An 18,953-nucleotide genomic window follows, 5' to 3' on the forward strand; every position below is an offset into this window, starting at 1 on the left:
TATTCCCTGACAAATAAAGAGTCTCCTGTTAGAGTGAGACTGATAAGACATGCTGATAATGAAACCACCATGATAACCGTTACTGATTCTGCACTGCTGGATTGAAGTGTCAGTGCTCACAGTCATTGGAGGGCTGCTGTGAGTCATCAGGTGCATTGGATCTGCGAATGATAGGAGTTAGCATCATCAATGCAAAGCACCTCTTCAAGAGGCGATTCGGTAATATAAATGCAAATGATCGTTACTGGTACAAATGATGATTTCCCTTCTCCCAGACTCCATTAGAGAGACACCGACTAGACATGTCACCGCAGACCTGCCCTGTATACACAGAATTTAACCCCGAACAGAAACGTCTCAGGTTTGAGAAAAGAACAGGCAAATGAAAGCAACGACGTACTAAAAGCGTGACAGCGCTGTCGCCACACCTGCGAATTCTTACAGTCTGGATTGCCACCATCCATCTGCTTGTTGTTTATTCTATAATCCACCTGTGACCAATAAATGGAGGCAGCTGAGTTGCAGCATCGCCTGAGGTAAACACTGCAACTCTTGTTTGGGGAAAGTGAGACGAGCAGAGGGAGAATCGACTGGGGAAGTTCTGCAGGGACTGTGAATCGAGAACTGGGTTGGCTCTCACCTTCGTGGTGGATTTGCCAGGTATCATTAGACAGAGCAACAGCCTCTGCGTGGATCAAAGGCTTCCTCTTGGCTGTCGTTGCCTCTGGCACATAGGAGTGCAGAGCAGTGGCTGGCTCGCTTCACATCTTCCACACAGTCCAGCTCCAGCTCTGTCTGATTTAAATAAAAGTAAACCACACAACATTTAACATATGGAAGCAGCAAACCTCAGTCCTGGTTATCAGTTCGACTCACAATTGTTCACAAGGTGGCGATTTTGTTTATAAAACTTGACACCACAAGTTTTCTACAGAGAGGCTTTTTAGTCTGTACAAAACAGCCTCACGTCCTATGAATATGGAAAAAGTAATCAAGTAAATTAAATAAAATAAAATAAAAAACCTCTTGAATGAATTTAAACGAGCTCTGGTAACATTAAAACCCTGATTACACTAACATTTTTCATTTATCAAGCAAACGTTCATCACTTTATCACTGTAGTCGGAAAATTTCCTGTTCTTTTTTGAGCTTACGTAATGCTCATCCTTACATTGACAAAAATCCTTCACCTGAGGCTTACAGTCATAATAGACGAATGCCCGGATGAATGGAGTGATGCGCGAAGCTTATGATTCATTTTGTGATTCACTACAGTCTGCAATCCCAAGGATGTCATAAGCTTGTGTAACATGAATTCAGGCGCTGTGTGCATTGCTTTGTATCTCTTTGAATAGACCCACCCCACTCTCTGAAAGTGGCAGTGTGCATCGCTCTGCCACTTACCCCATGCGGTGATATCTTAGTAGAGCAGAGAAACGGGTAGGAGGATGTAGACTGAAGTCACTATTCCCCTGCTGCTCCTAAACCTCAGTGGCTGAAATGAGTGTTCTGCCTTTTCCTCGCTTAATGAGAGAACACTGCTAGGCTCCGATGTGGGTATGTGTTATCCATGCCTAATGAAGGCTTAGGGCACTGTGCTGCCATGATAGTGTAATTGTAGAAGCTGTGTCAGGGTTAAACAGGACAGTTATACTACGGATCTATTTTTTAAGGGCTTTTATATCTGACCTAAGCAAACTCTCCCAACATGATGTGTTAGTTTCAATGCACCAAACAGCACCTTGGAAAATTAAACGTTCTTGTGAAAAAACCACAGAGGGATAGCTTGACACACTGCAGGTAGAAAATGCAAAGATATTGCAGGCTGGATAGAAAAGTAGATAATAACCGAAAATGACAGTAGGAAATGAAAATGGATATATAGCAACCCATTCAGCTGCCAGCGCTGACTGTTTTAATCATAGCGTTACTCTTCACCTGCTTCAACATTTCCACCACAGTGAAAGGATTCAAACTGTGGTGTAATCAGATTAGCTCATTCTTTAAATTGTTCCAGCGCAACAATTTAATTCTTTTGCACTCTAAAGGAGTAACTGTATTATTTCAAATAGTTCAAAATAAGTTGTTTATTTAACATCGGACCTTGTTGAATACTCTTATTTAGTCCACTCTTCTTTTTAGCGAGCCCCTTGAACAATAGGCAGGTTGGAGTCCTGCATATACAGTTAAAAAAAGTACATAGCTTCCAGTGTGGAAATATGACGCCAGTGAAGTGTTATTCTATCTGAATGTCACTAAATAGAAATAGCTGTGGCTGCAAAGAGTCTTCTGGTCCTATAGAAGTCTATGAACATGATGTAGCCTCTGTAAATACTTTCCTGCTAAGTTTATGGACTCACTCAATCATTTTAGATCATACTGAATAGAAAATTAAGTCTATTATGAAAATCTTGGTCATACCGGGTTTTAAAATGTTAGATTATCTGCCGCATGAAACCCGCGCGCAGCTACGCCCACCTTTCATCCTCTTCTTTTATGCCATCTTTTGTACTGGCAGAAAATGAGGACAAGCATAATATCCCCCTCTTCAGGAGAAAACTGCAGGAGTTATTGTACTTTGAATTATATAGTAGCTCCGTGGTAGTGCTGTGTCCAAAGCAAAAAGTGATGTTTTTGGGGGTTAGCGAGAGGCAGGTCAGTGGCAGACCGTGTCCGACTGATGTGGGTCAAAGCAATCAATAGAGGCCCTGCACCATGCTGGTTTAGAGCTAACAGCGGCACTTCAAAACCTAAAAGCCCCGAAGACCAGCTGGGTAAAGACAGCTCCTCTTTTTGCTCCTTGAAAGCTTCAATGTCTTCTGGCATAAAACTTTAACAGACTCGAAGATGTGATAATAAGACCCCCGATTTACATATGTGGTACGTTTGGGGGGGTACAAAGCTGTTAAGAAGGTTTGAACATCATTCAGGTGAAGATGATGATTGAGATGCTGATGGAGAACACTTTGCAGAGCTTTTCTTCTGATGTGGACATTTACCTGTCCAGTGTGCCCATTATGCAGCGTCATTATTGTACTATATAGTGACCACAGGGAGCCAAACTGGAATCAAGAACATTATGGAGCATGCTCTTTGTCTTTGATGTGGCAGTACACATCGAAATGCTGCCTAAATGAGTATAATTATGATAATACCAGCCTTTCTAATGTATCATTAGCTGCACTCACACACCCCCACATGCTTTTGTACACAGGCCCCTCCCCTCTTTGTGTGCAGGGTGTTAGGATCCATTTATGTGCCTCTGTATGGTTACTCTTATTGTTATTTTATACAGCACAAGGTATTTTCATTTCCCGTGTCCCATCTACATTGTTATGCAGGTGTTGCATAATAAAGAAATGGTAATGAATGCATTTGCAGGTTTTTGAAACTAGAGCCCACTGTTTGGATTTGCTGTCCTCTTATTAAGATTCAGTCAGCACTTTGCTTTTAGTTGGTGCTTCAGTGCTTTTATATCCTGGCACACAGCATGTGGACACAAACATTGGGAGGCAAACACAGCCAGTAGCATGGATTTAAAGTGTCCTGTACTTTCCCGTCATTGCATTTCTCTGACTGGCTTCCTCCTTTGTCTGTAGGATTACGCCACCATGCAATTTTGTGCCAACAAACTGGATAAAAAGGACTTCTTTGGAAAGTCAGACCCCTTCATGGTCTTCTACAGAAGTAATGAGGATGGCACGTGAGTTTGTCTTTCGCATTTGCGCCTCTGTAAGTCTTCTGTTTTGGCGTATCAAAGCCGGGCTGGAGGGCACGAAGCTCCAAGAGGAAGGGGAGCAGGGTTGAGAAAATTGGAAATAAGATCGAGACCCCTTGAACTCAGCTGCATGCCGATGAATTCATGCAGACATGGTTTCAAGGCAAAGCAGTTTTCTGCTTCAGATGTGAGAAGATTTTATCACTGATTTTTTTAAGTGTTTGTTTATATTTTAGAGATGTTTGTTTGAACTGCATCTCCAGGTTCACTATCTGCCACAAGACCGAGGTGGTGAAGAACACACTGAACCCTGTGTGGGAGCCCTTCTCCATCCCTGTCAGAGCGCTCTGCAATGGAGACTATGACAGGTAGGTTGACTGATGATGTGCAGGTGAGTCTCAGGAAGACAAACAAATATTCCCACACACTCTGAGTTTGTTTTTCAAGGAGAAATTAAAGCGGTGCAGAGTTTTAATATGTGGTGTAGCTCTTACAAAGTGGATCAGGGCTATCAGATTTAGAGCAAATAGACAATTATTACAGGCCGACTAGCACTACATGCCACCTTGCCTGGCTCTTTATTGATTTCTCCACAATCACGAGAGCCTTTCAGAGCATTGCGGGGTTTCTGATTGGTTTCTCTGGTGGCAACTTCTAGCTTATCTGAATCTTTTCAGAGTGAAGGGCATTGCAGAATACCCGAGGAGCAGGAAGAGTTTTGGCAGGAAGATAAAATAACACGAGCGAAAAAAAAAGAGAGCGAGCGGAGAGGGAGAGCCGGTCTAAAGATGTTGACAGGTGGCTGGAACAACACAGGAGCCCTTCTATGTGTGTTTGTGTGCAGAAGCAGGAAAATGTTTAGACCCAGACAGCCGTGTGAGTGTGTAGAAGAACATGTCAAACCATGGCCTCCGCTACGCTGGGTGTCAGCGAAGGTTCGCTGCTTTCAATCCTGGCTCTGTTCACCTGCCCGGAGAAGCTAATTGGGTCAGACAGATGGAGCAGAAGCATGAAAGTATCCTGATTCCCTTTGAGGATTTTGATGACAAGAGAAATCTGCAGCCATTTAGGGTCTCTCGGCTTTTCTTTTAAAATATCTACAGTTTCCAAGATCTATGCAGGAGACCTGCTGCACGGCTGTTGCAATTTCTCAGTCTTTTCATTCAATACTTTTCAAATCATGACATTTTTATTTCTCTTTAAATTGTATAAGTAGAAATGGCCTGGTTTCTCCCCCACAGGCTTTTCTTTTGGACTCCAGTAAAATGCACAGACAGGCTGGTCTGTGCTGTATTTTCTGCACTACCGTCTTTCATTCTTGTTCCCTTTTCTCCTGCAAATACACAGCAAAATTTACAATATATTAATAATGATGTATCGACTATCTCTCTGCAGTCACATTTTTCACCCTCGCGAGAATCTGATAAATCTCCTGCAATCGTTTGTCTTCGATAGCGATCAGAAAGTGAAATCTCTCCCATTTCCACTCCAACACAACGCTGGTTTCAGAAACGAAAATGAAATTGATTCGAGGATCGAGCTGCCCCCAACTCTGCTGATTATAATGATGCTGAGTCATCACAGGCAAATCATCTGTCACAAGTGGCCCCGAGTGTCAAGAATCATTTGTTTTTTTCATACTAGTCGAGATTGCAAAGTTTTCTAACTCTGACTCTGAATGTCTGGTTGGTTTAGAGGGAGACAAGTGATGAGTTCATCACAGACCATTAGAGGAAATCTCCTTTCTTTGTGCAAAACACAATTTGGACATTTGTTAGCTGGGAAAAATAGTGCAGACACAATTAGTTCAGGTCAGGATAACAGAGTAGCCCGGATACTTATCCGCCTCTTGGATCCTCTGACAAGTGACTGACAGCAGCAGCTGATGGGAAGATGGGGGTGGCAAGCCACTAGTAGAAAAGACTAGAAAAGAGGCGGCATCTTCCTCATTCTGCCTATATTCTCTCAGGCTTGCTCATTTGTGTTTTCTCCTACCGACTTATTTTGAGAACTTGCAAAATATGCTATTTCCCAAGAGGTTATTTTTCTGTCTTATGCATGTGGGGAGAAAATGCTTCACCTAAGCTGTTGGTGTTGTCGCCCAGCTCTTTACTCTGTGAGATACACAAAAACAATTCATTTAAATATTTAATGCTAGTTTATTAATCCGCACCATATTTTGTTATACATAAATTAAGCAGACAGAAACCCAATAAGCTCTGTGAATTTGTATTATTGTCAGTCTTGCTTAAATGTTGGCAATTACTGAGACTGGCGCTTAATAATCAGCTAATACATTTTGAAAACCTAACATGACTCAGGCTGCCACGCAGTGTAGCTTCAAAGAGAAAACAAATGTTGTCACCATTAGATCTCCAGAAAGATGTTTGTGTCTTTTGCATGCAAAACACGGAGCATGCTCTCTTTGTTGGCTTTAATTCAGCTTTCACTAACAATTAATGAGCTTAAGTTGGTTTGTCACTTTCAGAATGCTCTTTTTAACATTTCTCCTCAAGAATATTAAGTTTGTAGCTCACGCAAGGCATTAATATGTTCACACAAGGAAACAAACACATTTTCTGCTCTTTGATGTGCTTCCTAGGACAATCAAGGTGGAGGTGTATGACTGGGACAGAGATGGGAGGTAACTGATACACAGAGGAGCGTGTGCACACACATGCACAAGATTTTCTGCACAAATTATAGTTACTTTTTTTCAGTACACATCGATGGTTATGTGCTTTTATCTTCCACCGGTCAAGGCTGTGATGACGCTTTTTGTCTCCTTTCCACCAGCCATGATTTCATCGGTGAATTCACCACGAGTTTCAAAGAGCTGTGTCGGGGTCAGAACCAGCTGAATGTGTATGAGGTGAGCGGAGATAAAATCGACCAATACCATCATCACCTTCAGAGCAGCGGACCTTTATGTAAAAGCTGCAAATGTTGACTGCTGTATGGGAGCTCGTTCGCTTTAAGCTGCTTCCAAGTAGAATGCAAATCACTTTCTGAAGCAGCCATTTAGTTGTGCTGGTCCACTATGGCAAACGCAGTTTCAAGTGAAATTCAGCACATGGAGCAGAATGTGACCGGCCAAAGCTACGTGTGAATTATTAATGAATGAACCTTGGAAGCACCTGTGCCAAAAAAACGATTCTGATGGCACAAAAAGAAACCTCGGCTTCGTTTGTGCATGCTGGTGTGAGAAACCCGCCTCAGTCTGAGAACAAATCAGCGTGCCCTTTATACTCAGCAAGGTCTTGTTTCATGACAGGAAGTTCTACAGGTCTCACTTGTTTGAGCAAAGTTGTGGCTGTTCAAGATTAACAACTAGCCTCGCCTGTTTGTCCTCACCCTGCCCGCTATTAAGCCTCTCAAAGGTTAAGTGGTGCCATAGATCGACTGGGGAAGAGTGCTTCTGCGGTGGGAATACAAATGGAAATGCGACAGAACTATGTTACTTATTCCTTCCTTTGGATCGCACTCAGAAAGTCTGAATAGGTCCCTGCTCATTAAAACAGTTGCCATATTACATTAGCCTCTGAATCAGTCATAGAAGCACTCTAAGAAAAGAACAAGGCCAGTAAAGGTAGAGAGTAAGGGAAAAGCTGATGAGTTAGGTTAGGAAAGACGGTGCCCTTTTACACTGCTGACACGGCATAAGGATGTGCATCCATTACCCTTCACCAAACCTTTCTATATATAAAGCGCAGGTAAGGTCAGAGACCTTAAAAAACTTTTGTGATGTGGACAAAAATGACATAACACCACCTTCTCATTATGGAGAAATAAAGAAATTCAGTATGTCACATGCCACATTTTTCAGCTCTTTGCATATTTTTGTATATTCAACGTGACGTGCAGAAAGCTCGTAGACATTAGACGACAGCAGGCTAATGCCAGTACAGGACGCTGTAACTGAATGTGATTCCTTTGTGATGTAATGTGAACCTTTGGCGGCTGAGTGATGGTCACAACGCTGTGAGGCATAATTTTTGGAAGATGAGTTCAGGGGGCGCTTTTAGAAAGTACAGAACCAGAAAGGAAGAGTAGAGAAGAGAGACTTTATTATTACTTTATTATCCTGCACAGCTTCCTCCAGGCTCATGCTTTGTGTTTGTGTGCAGACCTTTAGAATGAGCAGTGCAGATATTTGACCTTGTTTTTGGCTGCAAGCTCAAATGTAACTTTAATTGAATGCACTGAAGGCTGTAATCACTCTGCTCGCCTTGGATATCACTCATGTATTTCCCAATTTTTTGTTTTTAGTGAAGTCTATAGGTTTTTGCACAGTGTTGCACTCATGCCCTTGTAAACCACCACACAGGATTTGAAATGAAGCAGCCAATATCTAATTGAAGTGCAGCGTATAACCTCTAACCATACACCGGGTCACCAGAAAAGCAATCCAACTGTTTAGGAATTAGACTTTTTTTATTAGTCCCTCTATTTTCACAGCATATGTAGCTGGACAAAGTAATTTAATACAAAATGTCAGCTATATAAACATACCGAAGGCTACAGCCTATGCATATCAAAAAGTGCAATGTTTTCTCGCTTGAAATGCTCTGTCAGCCTCGCTCAGTCGCTGCTCATTAAGGGAGCGCTGCCTTTTTTCTTTTTGGCTAGTTTTGTGTTCAGTAAGTGAAAAACATGCTCACTTGGGATGGAATCAGGTGAAAGACTAGGTCATCTAAAAATATTTAATGTCTTTGCCAAAAAGCTCTTAAGCTGTTTTCACTGCGTGTTTCGGGTCATTGTCCACGTGCACTGTGAAGCGCTGTCTTGTCAGTTTTTCTTTATTTGGCTGAAACTGAGCAGAAAGTGCAGCTCTGTCGTCTCTGCTGCTTTTATCAGCAGTCACATCATCAATAAACACTAGTGACCCACTTCCACTGGCAGCCATGCATCCCCGTGCTAAAACACAGCCTCCACCATGTTTGACAGATGACGTGTTTTCCTTTAGATCACAAGCTGCTTCTTTCCTTGTCGGCGCTCTTAGTTAATTTTGGTTTCATCTGTCTCCAGAGACTTCTTGTTCCAGAGCTGGGCAAGATTTTCTAAGACATTTCCTAGCAAAGTGTAATCTGCTCTTTCTGTTCTTGAGTGCCACATGTGGTTTGCAGCTTGAGCTAAACCCTTTGTAGTTACATGAATGAAGACTTGTCGTGATTGCAGGCTCTGACACGCCTACTCCTGTTGAGGTGCTCTTGATTTGGCGAGAGGTTGTGAAAGGAATTCTGAGATCATTCAGTTTAAGTTATTTTTCATGGGCGTCCAGGCTTGAACTCACCAGCGCTTTCCTTCCTTTTAAGAATTAGCCAGATTGTTGTCTTGGCCACTCCTATATTTTCTGCTCTCTCTGATGGCTCGCCTTTGTTTTCTCAGACTAATTACCGAATGCAAATTTTGGAATCAACTGCATACCTTTTATCAGTTTCATTTACCAGTCAATTACTTTTGATGGCATGGGAATGGAGGGACTGCGCAGAAAAATTTGAAGCAATATTTTGAGCTTCATTTCCTTTCTTCCTCTGTGGTGGTACATAGAGGCAAAAGCACAAAAATCGTCACTATCCAAAAGCTTGGACCTGGCTGTATGCATCTGCCCCCACTGCACATAACTGTGCACTTGCACTCATTCTGTATGTGGTTATAAGCACCACAGCTGGCAGCATGCATGTGAAATTTACAGTAGACTGCTTATGCTTACAGAAATCCCTCTGAATTATCTGCACTTTGCTGGAAGGCATGATCAATGGTATCTCATTCTCACCTGCTACAGTTATTGGATTCACTCCCCATGCTCCATTACCCTTACAGACATAGAGTAGGAGGACAAAGATGTTTTTATTACTTGCCCAAGGGTGGATAAAAAGAATTGTGCTGCAAGTTTACATTATCATTATCCTTCGTTCCCATTCTACCTTCATACCAGGTGGTGAACGCCAAGAAGAAAATAAAGAAGAAGAGATACATCAACTCTGGGACGGTGAGTCTGAGATACTGTAAGAGCAAATCCTTGTGCACGCACACCCCTGCCTGCCTTCTCTTTTGTATTCAGCAAGAAGTTTCCACTAAGTGGATTGCATGAACTCTGTTAAATGTTTTTGTTCTATTCCCAGTCCCCGAGCTTATGATCCAGACAGTGAATTTAAGTAGACGGGAAAACATTCCCATGACCTCAAACGGGATGATTATTCAAGTCTGTAAAGCTAAATAAAAGAGACTCGTGTCTGTGTCCTTTCACTGAAGAATAGTGACAGAAGTTCATAAATGAGCGGCGGCTTTGCTGCAGCTCTTAGCGTATTCTGTGACTGTAATTAAAATTTGTGACTAGCTATCCATCAAGCTGATCATCCATCAGTCCACAGGCACACTGACGCTCAGTGATTGTAATTCTAAGGCGCTGCTTCGGCAACGCAATCATTTTGCATGGATAGGTCATTTTGAGAGGTCAGTGTTAATGTGTAGATTGGTAAATTTCGTTTAATTAAAAAGGACGAGTTAATCTTTCGGGGCCTTTTTTTCCCTCTCAGGTATCCTTGTTGTCATTCAGTGTAGAGTCAGAGCACACCTTCCTGGATTACATCAGAGGCGGGTGAGTCATGCATTTGTGTGCAAGTTACATTACTTTGTTTATGTACTCACGCTGTTTGTGTTTCACCTCTACGAGTGGCTCACAGAAACTATGACCACATAGTTTCATTTACTGCACATCTGCACTCAAAAATGAGATTTGCATACTGGAAGTTCACTGTTTGAATTTAATTGTGCACAATGATGGCTGTGCAGACTCCCCATTAGTATGAGTTTAACACATGTACAAGTAACATATTGCTTCCAGTAGTTCATCTGTCGAACGGACCTTTTAGTTCTCAAACACAGGTGTGACTAATTACATTGATTACCACTTGCATGCAGATAGAACAAAACCTTCATTAACATCATTAGAGACACCTGTGCTGTCCCACTTTGTCATGTCAAAATGAGTGCTGGGAAGAGGGGCTTTGGAAAATGTATTCATCATTTGGATTATTTGTTTATGAATTCCTAGACAAGCAATTGACTCTAATGATTCCTGTCAGAATATTTTATGCGTCCAAAATTTAATTTGACGGAGATTTTAAGTTTAAAAACAAATCTTGTTTTGCAGTTTATTACACATTTAAGTGTTAAGCACACTGATAACATAATATTAGCTAAGATATATAATTAGTTAATATAATAATTAGCGCTGTCAGTGTTAATCTCATTAAAATGAGGTTCACGCCATAACTGGGGCGATCGTGGCTCAAGAGTTGGGAGTTCGTCTTGTAATCGGAAGGTTGCCGGTTCAAACCCCGGCTCGGACAGTCTCGGTCATTGTGTCCTTGGGCAAGACACTTCACCTACCGCCTACTGGTGTTGGCCAGAAGGGCCGATGGCGCCATATGGCAGCCTCGCTTCTGTCAGTCTGCCCCAGGGCAGCTGTGGCTACAACTGTAGCTTGCCTCCACCAGTGTGTGAATGGGTGGATGACTGGGTGTGTAAAGCGCTTTGGGGTCCCTAGTGGGGACTAGTAAAAGCACTATACAAATACAGACCATTTACCATATAACTGCATTAACGTGGCAAATCTCCGTTAGCGAGTTACCGCAGATCGCCCCGTGCATGGGGCTGCACGGCATCAACACATTAGCACGGTTAGCTCGTTAATGGGCAGAGATTTGCCGCGTTAATGCAGTTATGGCGTTAACCTCATTTTAATGAGATTAATGCTGACAGCACTAATCATAATCATAATATCACTGTGACATCCATGCACAGCTGTTCTTGCATGGTGGTGAAATCTGCAGTGTTTAACCTCCTAAGACCCGAACTCTTCCACGGCATGCATTTTTAATTTCTCTTTGATATTTTGGCTAATTGGGGCCCGATGAATGTAAAAACAAATAATTACCAGATTTTTTCTTTTACCTTATTTTTGTTTTTAAGAAAAATGAGAGCCACATATGAGGATATTCGTTTAAAATTTTGATAGAACAGTAGCAGTATAATGTCCTCGTAAGTGGATATCAGGCCCTTGCAGAGCAAAATTGAGTATTTTGGTCTAAATAACCAAAAATGTGATGTCCACATATGTGGACGCCAGGTCCTAGGAGGTTAAAGATCATTCAGGTAACCACTGAACTAGAAAGCCATGGAAATAATGGAGTTAACTTTTGCTTGTTTGATCCAACGATAGCTTTATTTATTTTACTTTAACTACCAAGTACTGGATACCATCAGAGGTTGATCAGTACACTGGTCATTGCTGGATAATAAATTAAAGTAAACCCTATTATTATCAGGCCTTTCCAGCGAGCGGTTACCTGAATGTCTATAAACATTACAGATTTCACCACACTAACGCTTTAACTATGCATTAATGGTTGTGGGTGGGTGTCATTTCATGGGAATAAAACAGCAATACGATATTGCAGATGCTTGTATTGACAAGTAGGCTCAGTTTCAGGATTTTTATGCTAGCACTGATGCTATATTGTCAGTATAACACAGTACTTAATCATTATTATCATATGATCATTTACCACTCAATCCAGTATGTGAACACTTAACATCCATCCCAGTCTTTCCCATCCATCCATCACATTTCTCACTGTTAGCATACCAAGCCTGCCAAACACAACACGAACGCTTAATGCTACCCTTTAGCATCTGTGCAATAACCATAGGAGAGCCAGCACTCTGGCTGTTTGAGTGAGTCATCTGCTCAAGAAAAACAGCTGTTCTGTGTTCATGGTCATAGATAGTGGTGCTGCTGACTGCAAATAGTGATATGCTGAGCCTCAGCCTCTGTTTGCTTGTATTGTGTAACCACTGAATCAGGAGATGACAGTGGGATAGTGGTCTAGAGTGGTGTGGTGTGTGCAGAGCACCTGGGTTTGCTTGGACTTTTCTGATGTTTGCTCTCAGACATTTGCTGTCAAATGGAGGAAGAATAAAAGAAAAGAGGTCACAAAATAATTTAAATTCAAATTTATTTTCACCGTGCATAAATCTGGTAGAACAACAGTCAATAGTGAGTGTTAAAACTTTATACAGTGACAGCCATCGCTGTGACTAATACACGGAAATGAGTCAGGGCTGCGAGATTTAACACGGTAGTTTTAAAATGCATTACACTGCCTCCCCCTTTTTACTTTGTTTCCTGTTGTTGCTGCCCATGGCATAACAAGCACTCATCCATGTTTTCCTCAGTGTTATTGAGTGTGGTTACTGAGGTGCTTCTGATTTTTCACATAACAGCTCAAAGTGTGGCCCCGAAGGAAACGATCGTGTCCACAGCCACAACTCAGAGTGAATGAATATGAATGATTATGATAGAATATGGAGAAGATCTGAGGGCTTAATTAAGGGCGAACATCCTGTCACATATGGAAATGTTTCTCAGTGGCTGCCCTGGTTTTAGTTTTCTGCTGCTTTGCTGCTGGTGGCTGAGTGTCCCAGATCTGTCCCGTTGGTCTCTCTCCAGCTCTCCACAAACGGACACACATACTGTACCCTCACACACGGCACACATTCACTCACTGTCAAAACAGCAGTGTTTTCACCTTTTTCTACTTGTTCGACTCTGATCTAATTTGTCCTTGAGAAACCGAAGAAAAATGGAGGAAGAGGGGAAATGGGAAAACAATGAGGTTAGAAGTACTGATACGATAGATCAAACTATGTTGTGCTGTATTTACTCTCAGATTTTAGTTCTTCTGGGGTTTTTTTTTCTCTCATTTTTATGATGGGGCAACCTATCATCATTTTGGATTCACCAAACCAGATAAGCAATTATCCAAGTTCACAGCAACCTACTTATGAGAGCTGATACTTGGGGAACATGCACTGTCCTACTGCCTTTTTTCTAAACTGACATTTAGAATTTAAGGGGCCTGAAACCAAGCTGTGAGAGAGACTGCACTGACCTGTTTAAAATTGTGTGCATTTATTTATAAGTGTGCGTTGATTAATTAGTAGTAAACATGCTTATGTCTTGAAGTAAGATTAAAAAATGGTCTGTAAAGAATTTAGTGCACCATTGTTCTTGGATTTTGTCTTCATATACAGGAACTTGTGAATATGGACAGCTGTTTGATCCTCAGTGTCTCTGGTCTGCATGTGGAAATGCCCTTGAGCAAGAAGCTGAATCTTAATTGCTCTGATGCATCTATCAGTGTGTGTGTGTGTGTGTGTGTGTGTGTGTGCGCTAGATAAAGTGTTTAACTTGAATACAGTAGAATAAAAGTGCTTTAAGAGTGTGTGTGTTTGTAAATGGGAGAATGTGGCTTGTGTAAAAAGCACTTTGAGTGGTTAGGAATACTAGAAACCGCTTTATCAACCCCAAGCCATTTTCAAACTAAAGAGACGCTTTCTGTCAGACCTAAATATAGAGTAAAAGACACCACTCCAAAGATCTTCCATATAAGGGTTTAAAATGTCTATTTTTAGGTAGTTCCTTGTGATTTCCCTTTGTGCTTCCACGTTACACCTCCAACACCTCCTTCCAGCCCCCCCGCCCCGATGGCCAGCAGAGAACAGGGGTGTGTGAAGACTCCAAACCTCCCTCCTCTCGCTCATGTGTAGTGTTGCTGCGTGTTGTTCTGAGGTGCATTTAAAACACGGGAGAGCATGGTGCTGCTGCCAGAGAGCAGCAGGTGTTAGCACGGCCCCTCCCGAGAACCCTCAATGTCTACATGGATTTAAAATTGAGAGGTGGGCACCGGCGCCAGAGGTGGGGTTGAATACACAGACGTTAACGTGCCCACCCTCAAGGCCCTATGTGTTATGAGAGTGTGAGTAATGTGGATGTCTAAGTTGTGGAATAAAATTGAGGCACAGGTGGCCAGAAGGGGACAGGGGGGGGGAATGCCTCCCCCAAGGCCCTACTTGTGTGGGTGGGTGTGTTGGAGGGAGGCAGCTGGGGATGGGGAGGAAAAGAAGGGAGGAGCAAGATGCCCAGCTCCCCCGCTGACCCCAGTAGGCACCCTCGTCCTTCGGCACCCACCAAGGTAAGGGAGCCCAGGCCCATCCAGACCGGTGCCTACGGCAGCAGGACCGCCCAGCCCCACAAGACCCGGGGGAGCCCACCCGACCCCACCGCAGAGGAAACTGTATCCACCCTAACATTCAATCATCTCCCAGACTGCACAAGACAGTAGACACCCAGGTTAAGTTTATTCTCCACCTCTCCTGTGACTCTCCCCCACCTGCAGAGTGGACTCCTGCAAGGATGGAACAAACTCCCTGTCAATCGAAGAGCCCCCTAGTTGGCCGATGTGCCAGAGGCGGAGCCCCCGTGCACCCACCCTCCCACAACCTCGGCGACACACCAACAAGGACCGAAGCCCCCAAGGCCCAGCCAGAGCCCTAGCACGGAGGCGAAGCACCCCCGAACCCCAAGCCCCCACGCCTGCCCCAGATCCACTCAGGGGCAGCCAGGCTACCAGGCCAGTAACCTACGTCCGCCAGCACAGACCCTCCCCCAGGTCTGCTGCACGCAGCCACAAGGAGAACACCCTCTAAGAGCAACCAGAGCCACTAACCAGGTTATGACCACAACCCCTGAGTTAAGCCCTCCAGGGATAACGTCCCTAGGGATTCTCCAGACGCCCTAAGCCCGTCCCAACCTCCACATCAACCACAATGGCGAAGGCGGGACCAAACCACGACCCCCCCACCCCCGCTAGGTGATGGAGCCGATCATTCTGAATCTTGCACTCAGAATTATCCAGACACCACACACATTTATCCACGCTCTACAGCAATTTCGTACAGAACCTGCCCATATATCAAAACTCAGCGTTTCCCAGCTGCAGGTAATTGATCTGAACTGCCACAATGTTTCCAGAGAGGAGCACGTGCACAACACTTGTGCGTACACTGACTTATTTTGCTTGGCACATTACTTGCTCTGTCATCAGGTCTGATGGTTTGTGACCTGCTAATTTGTGTTGCTCTTGGTAGAATACCTGTCATTAGCAAGAACTGGCTGCATCTTTGTTTATAAATTAGCACAATGCTAGTAGATGACCCACACACCTTTTAAATCCCATTGGTGCATTTATTTTAGTTGCAACCTTACTCTGATTTGCTCTGTGTAAGAAATCTGGTGTTTGGACCCAAGAACACGAACATGTTTGTTTCTGTTACAGAGGATTTATTGAATGATTTGAAATCTATGCAAATCTTACTGGTGCTACTATGAATTGCATCCACCTAAATCTCTTTTCATTACGTTTTTAAAACATTGAGTTTTATTTCGAAGCTTGAAACAGCTTTTGATTCATCCTGTGGTAATTTTCACATAAAAGTCTTTCAGGCAGAAGTTAAAGAGATGATCCCATTAATTAATGTGACCCAGGCAATATGTGGAGTGGTACTTCATCTTTTCGTTATAACCTATTTAGAGACGTTAGAAGCCCATCGTGTCTGTGAGAAAGGCTGATGACAAAGGCTTCTGCTTTAAAAAGATGTGGCAGCTTTGAAAAAAACATGGGATCTCTGCAGGAAAATCTCTGCAGCATCTGTGCACTTATTTTTTCTCTTGAGGTTTTTTACATCATCATGAAAGACTTGCCTCTGTCCCTCCTGTTGTCTCCCCAGTGATTTCTTTGAGAAATACTGTTAACAATGGCGGTGCTTGTGTATTTAAATTCTCCTGGAAGAGTCGTCTAGAAGAAACTACTTAAAATACGACACTTAAATACAGGCTGCAGAAAGTCTCAGTATTTCGGTTTCATATCTTCTTCTCTAAGTCAAGGCTTTTGTCCCCTTTTTGTTTCTGTTCAGAATAAAGCTCTGCAAGTTGTCAGCAAGTTGTTTATGTGCCAAATCATCTGAGAGGTAGAGAGCAGATGTAAAGTATGTAGATGTATTCTGGATGTCATTAGACTCAGCTGTCAAAAATAATTTGAGAATGATAAATTGAAGTCAATATCCCACGTGTAACACAACATTAATTCTTACTTAGCATGTTAATGAATAATGTTGTACCCAAACCACTACTACTTTTTAATGCGTAGGATGGCAAGAATCCAGAAATGAACTCGTGTATTCCTTAACAGTTTTTATCAGTAAAACATTTAAGGTATTGCAAATTTTTGTTTTTAAGTTTATTAATTATTTCACTTATTGAATTTATCATCAGCAAAAAAAAAAAGAGTTGATAAACAACAAATTATAAAGCACTTTGTTTTAGTATTACATCTGAATTGTGCAGATTTTAACACCTATTGAAAGGTAAATACATTTGGTTAGAGACTGATGCACGACTAAAATTGTTGCAACTGTGTGCAGTGAACTTGCAATCTTGTTGCTTTTGAAATGTTCTGCAACCACTTGCCTGCAGTTGCTACCTTTAAACTGATTCTGATGCTTCTCTCAAGACAGCGATAAAATGGCAAAAATCAGGTTGTGGTAACCCAAGCAAAATCACATTAGTGCCTGGGAACCTTGCTATATACAACCTATACAACCTGGAAACCTATAATACAACAAGTTGCATAACCGTCTGAGTGCACTGCTCGTGTCAATTTCCACTCAATGATGCAGACTGACACAGGTTGATTGACACAGATGGCAATTATTTGCAAACCTTTGTCAAACTTTTTGAGAGTGATTGCAGTTAGAGCGCGATTGGAAATGGGCGACCTGTGCACTCACCTTGCAGTTGAAAGTTGTTGCTCAGAGCATGATGACATTGGATGTTTAACCTCTGGGCAACTTGTTGGTTGCTGTACCTACTTGCAAACAGTCACCAAATGCAAAAAAAAGTCATTGCAATCCCTGGTTAACCATCATTTTTTTCCTAGTTGCAAGAAGGCCGCTATTCTATTTTTAAGGCCCTTTCACATAGGAAGCAGCAAATTCTGCGCCAACCACTAGTTTGATCCAATAACTCAAAATTTGTGTTGAGTTCATAGTATGTCACTTTTTGCTGCTGCCCATGGCCTTCACACCTACTACAATATATATGCCATCTTCTTATCTGCACTTTTATAGGTTGCACAGATGTACGTCATTGTGGTGCAGGTGAATGCTCCCCGGCCTTGTGCCTATGCTGCACTTTGCTCAGAGCAGCAGGAAACCATTATTGCTCTGTGCAAGTCAGAGAAACAAGGAGTTTCAGCGCAGTGCATGTCACTTCCTATGTGACTGGGCCATAAAACAGCCTTAGTACAGTTTGATACAACATCAGTTTCCAAGAACTAGTAGTTTTTAGACTACTACTATAATCAGAGATATTTTGATACATATGGGAAAAGAGTGAGGAACAAGCCTTTGCTGTTCAAAAAGAAAATTGGCGACACATAAGGAAAGCCCAAGCTTGCTTTGAATAATTTGTTTTGGACAGGCAAATCAAAGATTGAGCTGTTCAGTCACAGTGACAGTAAACATGTTTGGCACAGACCAAGTAGCAGAATCTCTTAACCAGTGTGGCGCATGGTGATGAAAATGTTATAAGTTGGGATTGCTGCTTTGGGACTGGGCAGCCTGCAGCTTGATTAAACTATGTGCTCAGCATTATAGCAAAGAAAGCTCCAAGTTACTGTGAAGGCATACGTTTGAAAGGTGAAGTGTGCTGAATCCTAAAGACATTGTAAGTAAAAACTGAGCGTCACTGAAAGACCTGGTTAAGATGTAGAAAGGCCATATTTGAAACCCACTGAAATAAATAATTGAAACTGGGAGTTTTTGCAAGAAATCCCATAAACATCTTGCTGTGGAAGATTTTTTGCATGGATACTACAGAAGATCTCCTACAAGAAGTTACTTCTGTTAAAGGATGAAGTCGTAGCTTTTGAGGGCAGAGACTAGTATTACAATAAATCTATTAATATTGTTGTTGAATGAATGATTGAGGAGGTATTTTTCTTTGCTGTGCTCTGTTCAGTGCAAGATGCAATGAAAAACTGCACTTGATCTAAATTTGGCTTGTTCTGCCCTTTAAAACTGTCTCCTCGTGCAGTGATACACTGTTCCTGCTGCCCTATTTGGAACACTCATTGGAAGTCCTGTCAGTGCATCAGGCAGCATCTCTGATGGATACTGGATCACCTCCAGTGTGTTAAAATCCTAATCCTTCCACTTTAGTTACATTTTGGGGAAGAGGAAGAATATCTGGTGAGAAGTTGTGAGCACTGAAGTAAAACATGGTGTTGACAGTCTGACCCTGGGGACAGATTTTCAGTGCACAGCACCC

At 42.4% G+C, this 18,953-nt stretch overlaps 1 protein-coding gene across 2 annotated transcripts in view; it reads left to right on the top strand.

Moving 5' to 3' along the window:
* Positions 1-18,953, top strand: part of cpne5a (copine Va) — an 88,377-nt gene that overhangs the window by 42,857 nt on the left and 26,567 nt on the right. For both annotated transcript variants that reach the window (XM_087833717.1, XM_087833718.1), the window contains 6 exons: positions 3,600-3,703; positions 3,982-4,086; positions 6,321-6,362; positions 6,515-6,590; positions 9,657-9,710; positions 10,258-10,319. In XM_087833717.1, the coding sequence (XP_087689843.1) occupies positions 3,600-3,703; positions 3,982-4,086; positions 6,321-6,362; positions 6,515-6,590; positions 9,657-9,710; positions 10,258-10,319 (443 nt within the window). The remainder of the gene's footprint in view (positions 1-3,599; positions 3,704-3,981; positions 4,087-6,320; positions 6,363-6,514; positions 6,591-9,656; positions 9,711-10,257; positions 10,320-18,953) is intronic.

This window comes from Neolamprologus brichardi, chromosome 20 (assembly GCF_056152115.1).
Source record: "Neolamprologus brichardi isolate AB-2024 chromosome 20, ASM5615211v1, whole genome shotgun sequence".
Classification (NCBI taxonomy): domain Eukaryota; kingdom Metazoa; phylum Chordata; class Actinopteri; order Cichliformes; family Cichlidae; genus Neolamprologus; species Neolamprologus brichardi.